This window comes from Entelurus aequoreus, linkage group LG17, assembly GCF_033978785.1.
Source record: "Entelurus aequoreus isolate RoL-2023_Sb linkage group LG17, RoL_Eaeq_v1.1, whole genome shotgun sequence".
NCBI lineage: Eukaryota > Metazoa > Chordata > Actinopteri > Syngnathiformes > Syngnathidae > Entelurus > Entelurus aequoreus.
Genome location: NC_084747.1, coordinates 28,646,881 through 28,661,839, shown reverse-complemented (window position 1 = coordinate 28,661,839; position 14,959 = coordinate 28,646,881). Strand labels below are relative to the sequence as shown.

At 37.1% G+C, this 14,959-nt stretch overlaps 1 protein-coding gene across 1 annotated transcript in view; it reads left to right on the top strand.

The window, feature by feature from the left end:
- The window catches only part of adgrv1 (adhesion G protein-coupled receptor V1), a 472,167-nt gene that overhangs the window by 93,403 nt on the left and 363,805 nt on the right, over positions 1-14,959 (top strand). Inside the window, exons 13-15 of the mRNA XM_062025438.1 lie at positions 5,560-5,686; positions 5,790-5,975; positions 14,595-14,775. Coding sequence (XP_061881422.1) covers positions 5,560-5,686; positions 5,790-5,975; positions 14,595-14,775 — 494 coding nt within the window. The remainder of the gene's footprint in view (positions 1-5,559; positions 5,687-5,789; positions 5,976-14,594; positions 14,776-14,959) is intronic.

The window sequence follows — 14,959 nt, the reverse complement described above, 5'->3', positions numbered from 1 at the left end:
AGAGGGAGACAGAACAGGATCGCTGACGGGTCTGCCAACTTCTGGCCCCCCCTTACAAAACGCTGGGGGGGTGTGTGGGGGGGGAAATATTCAGTGTAAGCCTGGGCCTCTGGAGAGGGCCCTTCTATGAAGCCATAGAAAAAACAACAACCTCATAGCCATAGCACACATAAACGTGTGTAAGAGGGAAACATCAAAGAACATTAAACAGCAGAGCTAATGCAACCAGCCACTTTTACACGCAGCCACAAAAGTATAACAAATACAAAAAATTAAATAAAAATACATATACACTGTGGTGGCCTCTGCGGGTGTTCCACACCATCGTCTGCTGGGGAGGGGGGAGCATGGCCAGAGACAGGAGCAGACCCAACAAAGCAACCAAGAGAGCCGACTCCACCCTCGGCCGCCCACCAACTCTCGGCCAGTGTCCAGTCCGCATGGATGAGCAAGGATACGTCCGAGGAGACCGAGATGTCCGATACCTGCTCATTCAGCCAAGACACTGTGAAGCTTGTCCGCTCAGCGCCAGCTCCGCAGCCCTGTCTCTTCATCCGCATCTCCTCCAGTCTCTCCAAACGGACTCTGGTGTGGCAGAGACCCAGCAGCTGGTCTCCATGGCACAAAAGGCTCCCGGGAGGCAGATCCAGAAGTTCACAAAAAGACACTGCAGAAGTCATGAAAGTGCCACCCCTTGTCACACAGTCCTTTAGGGTCCCGAACCAAAAGGTAAAAACAAACAACACATGAAAACAAGAGGGAAACATCAGGAACACAAAAGGATGACACAAGAGCACAGAGCTCCTGCCAACAGCAGCCACTACAGCGGCGCCATCTTGGGAAAAAAAGATGGCTAAATGAGTTATTTACACAGACAGACTCTGTAAATGTTTATTTACATACCTTAACTGTTTCCAAACGGTGTCAGTAACACGGCAGTAAAACGGCTGATCAAACAAAACACAAGTCATGGTCATGGACCCACCAGCTAGCGCTCCAATCATCTAAACAGACTCAATAACTCCACTGTGACGTTTTGGTGAATTTACTGAGGAATTGGTGAAACTCGAACAATACAAAAAGAATGCCATTGTAAATTAATAATGCTAACACGGACGCATTAGCATATTAGCTAATGGTAACGACGCTCGTTTGATTACATTATTATAGCAAATACAAATATGCATGAAAACACTCCTACAGACATCACACATGGGACGGTTTAGTAAGTAATAATTGTTTTAAGTTATTAATTAAACTTACAAATGTTGCTTGAAATGATGAATGAAGAATCCGTGGGACTAAAAATGCTATGGACGGCTAGAAGACGGAACGGCGCTTCTACTTCCGGTTGAAAGCACTAAATAGAAGCACACAGCAGCACCTGCATTGAACAAACTTGTCGAAAAGATAGAACCACAGCACAAACAATTACACACCTTTTCAGTGTGTTTGCTTATTTTTATCTTTGTACTATTTTGTCCGTCAGCAATGAAAAATCCCTAAATTAGCCGCACCGTTTTATAAGCCGCAGGGTTCAAAGCGTAGGAAAAAAGTAGCAGCTTATCGTCTGGAATTTACAGTAAATGCATTTTTTTCTTCCATTTAGACAGAAAAAAATATGTACTGCATGCAATCCCAAACCTTTTCAACTTTAATAGTATCCACGATTATCATACTTCCTAAACAATTTTTATTCGTCAAAACAAAAATACATACTTTAATATCTGTTTGACTTATGATCATAAAGCAAGTTATCCATCAAATTGTACGCTGTAAAAAACACTGTCAATGTTTACAGCGTACAATGGATGTATTTACAGTAATACGCTGTAAAAAAAACACTGTAAATGTTTACAGCGTATTACTGTGAATTGAAAAAAAACTCTACCACTGTTTTTTATGATAAATTATGTCAACTGAGCTACCAGTTTTGTACAGTAAAATGTACGGTTGTTGTTTTTACATATATATATACATATATATATATATATATATATATATATATATATATATATATATATATATATATATATATATATATATATATATATATATACTACCGTTCAATAGTTTGGGGTCACATTGAAATGTCCTTATTTTTGAAGGAAAAGCACTGTACTTTTCAATGAAGATAACTTTAAACTAGTCTTATCTTTAAAGAAATACACTCTATACATTGCTAATGTGGTAAATGACTATTCTAGCTGCAAATGTCTGGTTTTTGGTGCAATATCTACATAGGTGTATAGAGGCCCATTTCCAGCAACTATCACTCCAGTGTTCTAATGGTACAATGTGTTTGCTCATTGGCTCAGAAGGCTAATTGATGATTAGAAAACCCTTGTGCAATCATGTTCACACATCTGAAAACAGTTTAGCTCGTTACAGAAGCTACAAAACTGACCTTCCTTTGAGCAGATTGAGTTTCTGGAGCATCACATTTATGGGGTCAATTAAACGCTCAAAATGGCCAGAAAAAGAGAACTTTCATCTGAAACTCGACAGTCTTTTCTTGTTCTTAGAAATGAAGGCTATTCCACAAAATTGTTTGGGTGACCCCAAACTTTTGAACGGTAGTGTGTGTATATATATATATATATATATATATATATATATATATATATATATATATATATATATATATATATATATATATATATATATATATATATATATATATATATATATATATATATATATAATACTGTGTATTAATGTGGACCCCGACTTAAACAAGTTGAAAAACTTATTCGGGTGTTACCATTTAGTGGTCATTTGTACGGAATATGTACTTCACTGTACAACCTACTAATAAAAGTCTCAATCAATCAATCAATGTAAATGGAAATGACACACCACATTTTTTTAACGGAAAAAAACACTGGCAGCTGAGAAAAAAACAAAAAAAACAAGTGGTACCGTTTTTCCATATACATTAATATGTTGTACCAATCTCCCTGATATTTACATTAAAATTCTAGTGACTAAATTGCCATTTTTTTTACTGTAAAAAAATAGTAGTACTGTTTCCGATTTACGATATGTTGTAAAAACAACACTGTATATTTTACAGTAAAATTCTGGTGTTTGAGTTGCCACTTTTTTAATGCAAAATCTAAAAAATTTTTGTATTACAATGTACGTAAAACATTTAATAATCGGATGCATAAGCATACTGTATGTATATATTATTTGATGTTAAAAGTGTGAATAATAATAATTGCGATTTGACCCTCAAGTTTGACACCCCTGATATAGATGATCCGAATGGTTAAGAATCGCAATTTGGATATGAATCGATTTGTTTGTGCACCCCTAGAAAATATTCTTAATATTTTCTGACGGTTAAAAAACAGCCGTGCTTTGTTAGTGGATGTTCTGATGAGAACGGCACTTCCCACTCCATCTCTGCAGGGTGGAGACTGCACGCTTTATAGTATACTTTGGGTAAGTAGAGAGTGGAGTGAACCCGGGCCTTTTGTCCGGCGTGAATCAGGGTGTTGTTTTCCCGAGAAGGGGCTACTTCAGGATTCCTGGGGTCTTTGGCTGCTGTGGGGGATGAGTGGTATTGGAGTGGGGGGAATTCTCTGGCGGTGTGAAAACCGGGGAATCCAAAAGAAAGTAGTCAACAGAGAATCCTCTTCAGTTGATTCATTCCAATTTAACCAGGCTTGATTGTTTGCCCTTTTTTATGATGCTCCAGTTTGTATGCATGGTGTTGGCTTGGCTGTGATTGGCTATTTGGAGTGCTTCATTCTGTTTTGTTTTGCCTCTAATTAACCTGTCTTGGCTCCGGCTCTTTTTCTCTTCGTCTCTCTATCTCTAGCTATCGATTATTTATATAATCGATTAAAGGAGCTGTCTGCAACATTTACACCGATGCCTAGAAGGCGTTAACGTTCCAATATATTTTACATAGTACATCCCAATCTCTTACGGCATCGAGGACATAATGACACAACCACTAATGACTATGTGTGAGTCATTCATGAGTTGTTCAAAACCCAGTTTTCTACAGGTAACCGGCGTTCACAGGTTCTCGTGACTCACCACCTGCTACGATAGCCAAATTAAGAGAATACATTTTGTGATTTTGGACTAAATTGCAAACCGGACAACATCTGGGAGAAGCTGTCTGGTCTGCATGGCGAAGTATGATGAATTTGAGGACAGAAATAGACAATTAGAGTGAAAAGTTTACATCTGTTTTCACTCGTTCAAACACAAACATTCCAAATTTGAATTGTTTTCCCTGGCTTGCTTTGATATTCCCCCAAAAGGATATATATATATATATATATATATATATATATATATATATATATATATATATATATATATATATATATATATATATATATATATATATATATATATATATATATATATATATATATATATATATATATATATATATATATATATATATATATATAATATATATACATATATATATGTGTATGTATGTGTATATATGTATACATATATATATATATATATATATATATATATATATATATATATATATATATATATATATATATATATATATATATATATATATGTATTTTTTTGTATGTTATGACAGTGGTTCAGATATACTACAGTACAAACACACAATCATATATATATATATATATATATATATATATATATATATATATATATATATATATATATATATATATATATATATATATATGTATTTTTTTGTATGTTATGACAGTGGTTCAGATATACTACAGTACAAACACACAATCATATATATATATATATATATATATATATATATATATATATATATATATATATATATATATATATATATATATATATGCACACAGTATATTATTACATATTGTCATTATTATTGTGATATATTTACACCCAAACACACACATACTGTATATAGACACAACACACCAAAAATGTGCAGTAATAATAATAATATTGTGCATAATAATATTATAATTATAATATGTGTATGTTTGTATATATATATGTATATATAATATGTGGGTATATATATACTATATATATATATATATATATATATATATATATATATATATATATATATATATATATATATATATATATATATATATATATATATATATGTATGTATATATATATGTGTGGGTATGTATATATATATATATATATATATATATATATATATATATATATATATATATATATATATATATATATATATGTATGTATGTATGTATGTGGGTATATATATATATATATATATATATATATATATATACCCTCCCTGCTTAGGCTGCTGCCCCCGCGACCCGACCTCGGATAAGCGGAAGAAGATGGATGGATGGATGGATGGATGGATGGGTATATATATATATATATATATAAATAATTAAATATAACTTAGATAATGCGTTTCTCTATGTAAAGCGCTTTGAGTCACTAGAGAAAAGCGCTATATAAATATAATTCACTTCACTTGACAATACTCCAAATCACATTATTTTTGTTTTGGTGGCATGTTTGTCGCGTCACTAACATGCAACAATCAATATGTCGCAGGAGTAATGTTGAAAATCAGATCCTGAAAGCTGGCTACACAAGCAGGGAGATTGTCATCATGGAAAACGATGACCCAGGGGGAGTCTTTGAGTTCTCGCCGTCCTCCAGAGGTCCATGGCTGGTCAATGTAAGCCAAAGAGCATACCATTGAAATATTTCATGTGATACCTCACCTATCATGCTGTCTTTTGTGAGTGCCTCTGACTGTAAACATGTCACCCACCGTCCAGGAGGGCGAAGCAGTGGAGCTCCACGTGGTCAGAGCTCAGGGACAGCTGCTGAAACAACTGGTGCGCTACACTGTCATGCCTGCAGGCAACACGGAATTTTACGGCTCGACGGGCGTCTTGGAGTTCAAACCAGGCGAGAGAGAGGTGGTGGTGGCCCTGGTGGCAAAGCCCGACGGTGTGCCCGAGGTAAGACTCCCGTGAGAGTCCTTGTTGTCGCGCTCAGGGATGCAACATTTGGCACTCACACTAGTGGGTCTTCGTGTAATGCATGGAGAGACCATGCCAACCTACACTATATTGCCAAAAGTATTTGGCCACCTGTCTTGACTCACATATGAACTTGAAGTGCCATATAGGGTTAAGAAGGCTGTTCACAATGTTGCGGAGTGTGTTTATAGGAATTTTCGACCATTCTTCCAAAAGCGCACTGGTGAGGCCAATGCCCAACTCCTGAAAAACAACCCCACACCATAATTCCTCCGCTGACCCCTCTCTGTCAGTTTACATGGCCTACCACTTTGTGGCTGAGTTGCTGTTGTTCCCAAACTCTTCCATTTTCTTATAATAAAGCCGACAGTTGACTTTGGAATATCTAGGAGCGAGGAAATTTCACGACTGGATTTGTTGCACAGGTGGCATCCCATGACAGTTCCACGCTGGAAATCACTGAGCTCCTGAGAGTGGCCCATTCTTTCACAAATGTTTGTAGAAACAGTCTCCATGCCTAAGTGCTTGATTTTATACACCTGTGGCCGGGCCAAGGGATTAGGACACCTGATTTGGATCATTTGGATGGGTGGCCAACAGTGTTGGGACTAACGCGTTACTGTAACGCCGTTAGTTTCGTTGGTAACTAGTAATCTAACGCGTTATTTTTTATATTCAGTAACTCAGTTACCGTTACTACATAATGCGTTACTGCATTATTTTACGTTATTTTTTATGTAGTATCTGTTAGAAACAGAAGATCTGAGTGTGTTTTATTGGAGCGCTGCGGTGTCGTCCTTCTGAATCTCTTGTGTCACAAGGAAGAGGCGTGCTGTGTGTGTGTCTGGGTGTGGGGAGGAAGGGAGGGGAGGTGGGGAGGGGCGTGTCTGATCATGGCGGAACTGCAGTCGAGTTTCTTAGCATGGAGATATTATCACTACTTTTCTTTTGTCGAGCACAAAAAAAAGAACATTTTAGTTAAATGTAAGTTGTGCCTTGGATCAAAGATCCCATCTACTGCCCAAAACAGCAATTCAAATCTGCTGAAACAGCTACAAAAGCATCATGCTTCGACGAAGCTAGTAAAGAGAGGGACACTTCACCTCCTAAGCAACAGCGGCTGGATTTTAACGAGGCACTGCTAGCCAGGACAACATTGATAGAGCCATTGCAGCGTATGTGCTAGAAGACATGCAGGCTATTTATACAGTGGAGTCACCCGCTTTCAGGCAGCTAATTAGCATGATACCGGCATCAAACAGCAAATGGCACGAAAACATTTTCCAAACTCCTGGACACAGTGGACAGTGAGCACATAAACATGAAAAGCAAGCTAAAGAAGACACTCCAAACTCTGCCTCTGCTCATCATTCAGCACTGAAGGTACACACACTGTCAATTCTCTTATATACTCTTTCATTCTAGACTTCTAGAGTGTTTGATTATCACATCACTAAATGTATAGACTATAAAGTCCACAAACATAAAGAGGGATCCTAGTGGGCCAGGCCAATCTTTCCTTATCTCTAAACTACAGTTTGTAAAACTGGGGAAATGCGTAGAGTGTTCTGGGCTTCAGACATGATTTTATTTCAGAATTCCTTGAGAGAAAAAAACGTCTGGTTAGGCTTTGTGTATGTAAAGTTAAAGTTAATGTACTTCCTTTGTTTACAGCTATGTTGTTATTATGCTGTTTGTTACTTATGTATGTTATGTTGCAGCTATTTAAAATAGTTTTGTCAATTTGTTCTGGCCTGAAATAAATTGGCCCTTTGAAACATATCTTTGTCTTTGTGTGTTGTATGTAGAGCACATTGCTTAGCAGAGTTCAGTGATGCAAATGCATGTCAAGTTGATCAACAGATTGTATTATTCTCCAGTGCAATAACAGTACTGAAATGAAGGCTAGAAGGGCATTAATAAGAGCTTTAAAAATAAAAAAATAAAAAAAATAAAAAAGTAACTAAATTGTTACTTTTCACAGTAACGCATTACTTTTTGGTGTAAGTAACTGAGTTAGTAACCAAATTACTTTTGAAATAAAGTAACTAGTAATTGTAACTAGTTACTGGTTTTCAGTAACTAACCCAACACTGAACTTGACATGCATTTGCATCACTGAACTCTGCTAAGCAATGTGGTCTACATACAACACACAAAGACAAAGATATGTTTTAAAGGGCCAATTTGTTTCAGGCCAGAACAAATTGACAAAAGTATTTTAAATAGCTGCAACATAACATACATGAGTAACAAACAGCATAATAACAACTAAGGCTGCAGCTAACGATTATTTTTCTATCGATTAATCTATAGATTATTTTTTTCGATTAATCGGTTAATCTATAGATTATTTTTTCGATTCATCTATAGATTATTTTTCCTTTTACCGATTATTTTTTATTTTATTTTATTTAAAATGAAGATGAAAAAATAAAAGTAGGCCAGTTTTTTTCAAAAGGCATGGCTTTTATTTACAAAAAAAAAAGTATGGCCACTCAGTCAACATTGACAACAACATGACAAAATATTCTGTAACAATGTAAACATTTAAAACTTTTAACATTTAACAAAATTAAAAGTAGCTTATTTGCTTTTTAATGTGCAAATATAAAAGTAAACATCCAGTGCAAATCTTAATATTCTGCAATAGTATAAGCATTTCAAAAGTAAAAGTATTGCTTATTTTGCTTTAAAATGTGCAAAAATAAAGATAAACATCCAATACAAAAAAGTGCAAAACGAAATATTCTGTAACAACAGTGTAAACATTTCAACAAAAGTGAAAGTATTGCTTATTTGCTAAAATGTGCAAAAATAAAGATAAACATCCAATACAAAAAAGTGCCAATCTAAATATTCTGGAGCACTGTAAACATTAAGTATTGCTTTTAAAACGTGCAAAATAAACATCCAGTCCAACACAGTACACAATAACCAATTCTACTCATTCCAGTGAGTGACTAACAGTTGTAATGAAGAAAGGTTAGCATGTCTACTTGCTTTGCTTCTTTTCTTGTTTACAATATTCCCAGCAGCTGAAAATAGGCGCTCAGAAGGCGTCGATGTGGCTGGAACTGAGAGGTAATTAGCCTTCACCTCAAACCAGGACTGCGAGCGAGCTGAGCTGCAGTTTAAGTTTCTAGTAGGTCAACGGGCTCATAGTGATGTTACTAGTAGTTGACTGGGAGGTGTTTATTATCATTTGGGGAGAGTCCGCTGCCTGATGCTCACCTGCTAAACACCTATCTGCTCCATGCTGAAGCGCTGACTACATGCGCTATGAATACGCACTGCTGATTGGCTGATAATGCTTCGTGTGTACCAATCAGATAGTTGTGTGGGTGGGACAATGCTGCGTGTGTACCAATCAGATGGTTGTGTGGGTGGGACAATGCTGCGTGTGTACCAATCAGATGGTTGTGTGGGTGGGACAATGCTGCGTGCTGAGACAGAGGCAGAGAAGCAAAGCAACTTGTTAAGACTTTAGCAGCTAAAGTTAGCTTTAGCTTAGAAACTCGTTCGGTACACCCCCGTACCGAACCGAAATCCCCGTACCGAAACGGTTCAATACAAAACACATACCGTTACACCCCTAGCAGATACAAATGACACATTCATGTTTTTGTGTAATGATGACAACGTATGCTAACGCGGACGATTGACTAGTTGATGGTTTTCTTTTCAAATGTTCGTTCATAGCCGTTGTGCTGCTATGATAGGCCATTTCCGCTCGACACAGTGTGCATACAACAACATTATTAGGCTGTGTATTGAAATACTCCCACTTTTGACGACTTTTGGCGTGCGTTTTTCCCCTCGCTCGCACAGTCTGCTTTGCGCTCCGCCATGACGGTAGTGTGACGTAATTATGCGACGCGTCGACGCACAAAAACGGCATCGACGTATTTACATAACCGATGACGTCGACTACGTCGACGCGTCGTTTCAGCCTTAATAACAACATAGTTGTAAAGCAAGGAAGGCACACACTACATACACAAAGCCTAACCAGGTGTTTTTTTCTCAAGGAATTCTGAAACAAAATCATGTCTGAAGCCCAGAACACTCTACACATTTCCCCAGTTTTAGTTTAGAGAAAAGGAAAGATTGGCCTGGCCCACTAGCATCCCTCTTTATGTTTGTGAACTTTATAGTCTATACATTTAGAGTGATGTGATAATCAAACACTCTAGAAGTCTAGAATGAAAGAGTATATAAGAGAATTGACAGAGTGTGTGATGAATGATGAGCAGAGGCAGAGTTAATCCTTAAGTGGTGGTGGTGGAGGGGAAGTGGCATCGGAGTCTGTGTCTCTCTTTACTAGCTTTGTCGAAGCATGTTGCTTTGTCGAAGCATGTTGCTTTTGTAGGTGTTTCAGCAGATTTGAATTGCTGTTTTGGGCAGTAGATGGGATCTTTGATCCAAGACACAACTTACATTTAACTAAAAGGTTATTTTCTTTGTGCTTGACAAAAGAAAAGCAGTGAGAATATCTCCATGTTGACAAACTCGAATGCAGCTCCGCCATGATCAGACACGCCACCCTCCCCTCCCTCCCTCCCTCCCCACACCCACACCCACACCCACACCCAGACACACACAGAGAGCGCGTCTCTCTTCTCCGGCTTGTGACACAGGAAGAATCAGAAGGACGACACCGCAGCGCTCCAATAAAACACACTCAGATCTTCTGTTTCTAACCAATACTACATAAAAAATAACGTAAAATAACGCAGTAACGCATCATGTAGTAACGGTAACTGAGTTACTGAATATAAAAAATAAAGCGTTAGATTACTCGTTACCGCCGAAACTAACGGTGTTACAGTAACGCGTTACAAAGTAACCCAACACTGGTCAAGTTGATCAACAGATTGTATTATTCTCCAGTGCAATAACAGTACTGAAATGAAGGCTAAAAGGGCATTAATGGGAGCTTTAAATAAAAAAAAGAAGAAAAAAAGAAGTAACTAAATAGTTACTTTTCACAGTAACGCATTACTTTTTGGTGTAAATAACTGAGTTAGTAACTGAGATACTTTTGAAATAAAGTAACTAGTAACTGTAACTAGTTACTGATTTTCAGTAATTAACCCAACACTGCTTGTCTTATACTTGTACCATAATACAGTTACATGGCTCTTCTAATTGTACCATAATACATCGAACAGTTATATGGCTCTTATACTTGTACCGTAATACACCGTACAGTTACATGGCTCTTCTATTTGTACCATAATGCAGTTACATGGCTCTTATACTTGTACCGCAGGGGTGTCCAAACTTTTTCCACTGAGGGCCGCACACGGAAAAATTAAAGCATGTGGGGGCCTTTTGATATTTTTCATTTTCAAACCATAACAAAATATATGCATTTTTTTAAAATTTTACCTTTAGGGGTCCCGGGGACCATAAAGGGTCTCAGTCATTAAAATGTTAAAAATAAGTCAGATTATTATTATTTTTTAATTATTTAACGCTTACAGTAAATCTCTATATCAACTTCAAGTTAATATAAAGTAATACAAATTAAAAAAAAATGTTTTATGGCTTTTCTGTCAAAAACAACTTAGTTTTTTTATAGTGAAACTGAAATATGCAGTATTTAGTAATTAGAGCCCTAAAAGATCAATAATGCAGTACACCATTGATTTTAATTATTTCATATTTTTGAGTAATCACAGTGAAAAGATGAATGAAAAATCACTAAATATATTTGGGATCCAAAAGGTGCCCCACTCATTAAGTGATACATTTTTATTAGGTTTTTCTTTTACTTTCAACACTTAAGTTACGAGATCAACTTAATATATATCTGTCGATTTTATGCTGGAACTATTATTTTGTTTGTTTTATTCGCTTTTGTCAAAGAAAACGTTGATGTTTTTATATGGCTACTACACAATATATGCAATATTTACCACATAAAACATTTTAAAGTGAAATATTTGAAGTAATTGGAGCCCTGAAAATAATTCATTATAACATGGATTTTTTGTCTTTTTTTTTTTTTTTTGAGCAATGGCAAAAAAAGAAAAATGAAGAAAGACAAAAGAAAAAAAAACAGCCTGCATGGCAGCTTTGTGTCAACATTGCAACTTTTTCCCGTTAGATTTCACCTCATTCCACTTTTTTTAATGTTCTTTTGTATTTTTACAATAGTATTTCCAGAATGTGTGGCGGGCGGTTAAACAATTAGCTGCGGGCCACAAATGGCCCCCGGGCCGCACTTTGGACACCCCTGTTGTACCGTAATACAGTTACAATAGCTCTTCTACTTGTACCATAATACAGTTACATGGCTCTTCTACTTTTACCATAATACAGTTACATGTATTATACTTGTACCATAATACAGTTACATGGCTCTTATAATTGTACCATAATACACCGTACGGTTATATGGCTCTTATACTTGTATCATAATACACCGTACAGTTACATGGCTCTTCTACTTGTACCATAATACAGTTACATGTCTTATACTTGTACCATAATACAGTTACAATGGCTCTTATACTTGTACCATAATACAGTTACATGGCTCTTATAATTGTACCATAATACACCGTACAGTTACATGGCTCTTCTACTTGTACCATAATACATTTACATGGCTCTTCTACTTGTACCATAATACATTTACATGGCTCTTCTACTTGTACCTTAATACAGTTACATGGCTCCTTTTACTTGTACCATAATACACCGTACAGTTACATGGCTCTTCTACTTGTGCCATAATAGTTACATGTCTTATACTTGTACCATAATACAGTTACATGGCTCTTCTACTTGTACCATAATACAGTTACATGTATCCACCACCAGGTGTGAATGAATGATGGGTTCCCACTTCTCTGTGAGCGCTTTGAGTATCTAATAATAGAAAAGCGCGATATAAAATCTAATGCATTATTATTATTATTATTATACTTGTACCATAATACAGTTAAAGGCCTACTGAAATGAATTTTTTTAAATTTAAACGGGGATAGCAGATCCATTCTGTCATACTTGATCATTTCGCGATATTGCCATATTTTTGCTGAAAGGATTTAGTATAGAACAACGACGATAAAGTTCGCAACTTTTGGTCTCTAATAAAAAAAAGCCTTGCCCCTACCGGAAGTAGCGTGACATAGTCAGTTGTTCGCCTCCTCATATTTTCCTATTGTTTTCAACGCAGCTAGAGCGATTCGGACCGAGAAAGCGACGATTACCCCATTAATTTGAGTGAGGATGAAAGATTCGTGGATGAGGAACGTTAGAGTTACGGACTAGAATGCAGTGCAATACATATCTTTTTTCGCTCTGACCGTAACTTAGGTTCAAGCTGGCTCATTGGATTCCACACTCTCTCCTTTTTCTATTGTGGATCACGGATTTGTATTTTAAACCACCTCGGATACTATATCCTCTTGAAAATGAGAGTCGAGAACGCGAAATGGACATTCACAGTGACTTTTATCTCCACGACAATACATCGGCGAAGCTCTTTAGCTACTGAGCAAACGTGATAGCATCTGGCTCAAATGCAGATAGAAACCAAATAAATAAATCCCTGACTGGAAGGATAGACAGAAGATCAACAATACTATTAAACCATGGACATGTAACTACACGGTTAATAATTCTCAGCCTGGCAAAACTTAACAATGCTGTTGCTAACAACGCTGAAGCTAACTTAGCAACTTAGCAACCGGACCTCACAGAGCTATGATAAAAACATTAGCGCTCCACCTACGCCAGCCAGCCCTCATCTGCTCATCAACACCCGTGCTCACCTGCGTTCCAGCGATCGACGCCGCGACGAAGGACTTCACCCGATCACAGATGCGGTTGGCGGCTAGCGTTGGCTAGCGCGTCTGCTATCCAAGTAAGTCCTCCTTGTTGTGTTGCTACAGCCAGCCGCTAATACACCGATCCCACCTACAACTTTCTTCTTTGCAGTCTCCATTGTTCATTAAACAAATTGCAAAAGATTCACCAACGCAGATGTCCAGAATACTGTGGAATTATGAAATGAAAACAGAGCTATTTTGTATTGGCTTCAATGGGGTACCGATACTCCTGTTTCACTGGCTACGTCACGCGCATACGTCATCATCCAAAGGCATTTTCAACCGGAAGTTTAGTGGGAAATTTAAAATTGCACTTTATAAGTTAACCCGGCTGTATTGGCATGTGTTGCAATGTTAAGATTTCATCATTGATATATAAACTATCAGACTGCGTGGTCGGTAGTAGTGGGTTTCAGTAGGCCTTTAAATGGCTCTTCTACTTGTACTATAATATAGTTACATGGCTCCTTTACTTGTACCATAATACACTAGGGCAGTGCTAAAGAGCCTTATGCGGCTCGAGAGCCGCGGGTTGCTGACCCCTGCTCTAGTGAAACTATACAAAATAAAAAAACGTTTTTTTGTTGTTGTTTTTTTTAATGTGTTTCTTGTGTTGGCCTGCCATAGGTAAATGAATGTATGGGAAACACTGAAATAACACCAAATTGACAAAAAGCTAAATAATTTGTGTTTTTTAAAAGTTGTCGTAAATGTTTTTTTATTCCTCAAATGCTTTGTTGTGTTTCCTCAGCTGGATGAGACTTTCTCGGTGGTACTTAGCAGCCATAGCAGTCCGCCCAGTCGCCTCGGCAGCCACACGGAGGTCAACGTCACGGTGAGGAGGAATGACGATCCCTTCGGGGTCATCGAGTTCCTGCAATCAGGAGCAGCAGTGGTCATCAGTGAGAGCAAAGGCGCTGAGACACACCAAGGTACTTTGGAGTAGCGCTTTTTACATCTTGAATTGGAATGAGTCATGCAGGGTTCGTACGGGGGCTTAAAAACCTTGAAAATGCTTGGATTTTAATGTTGTGTTCAAGGTTTGAAAAATGCTTGGATTTTGGGTGAAGTGCTTGTAAATGCTTGGAAATGTTCATCATATTTCTATGTCTGACT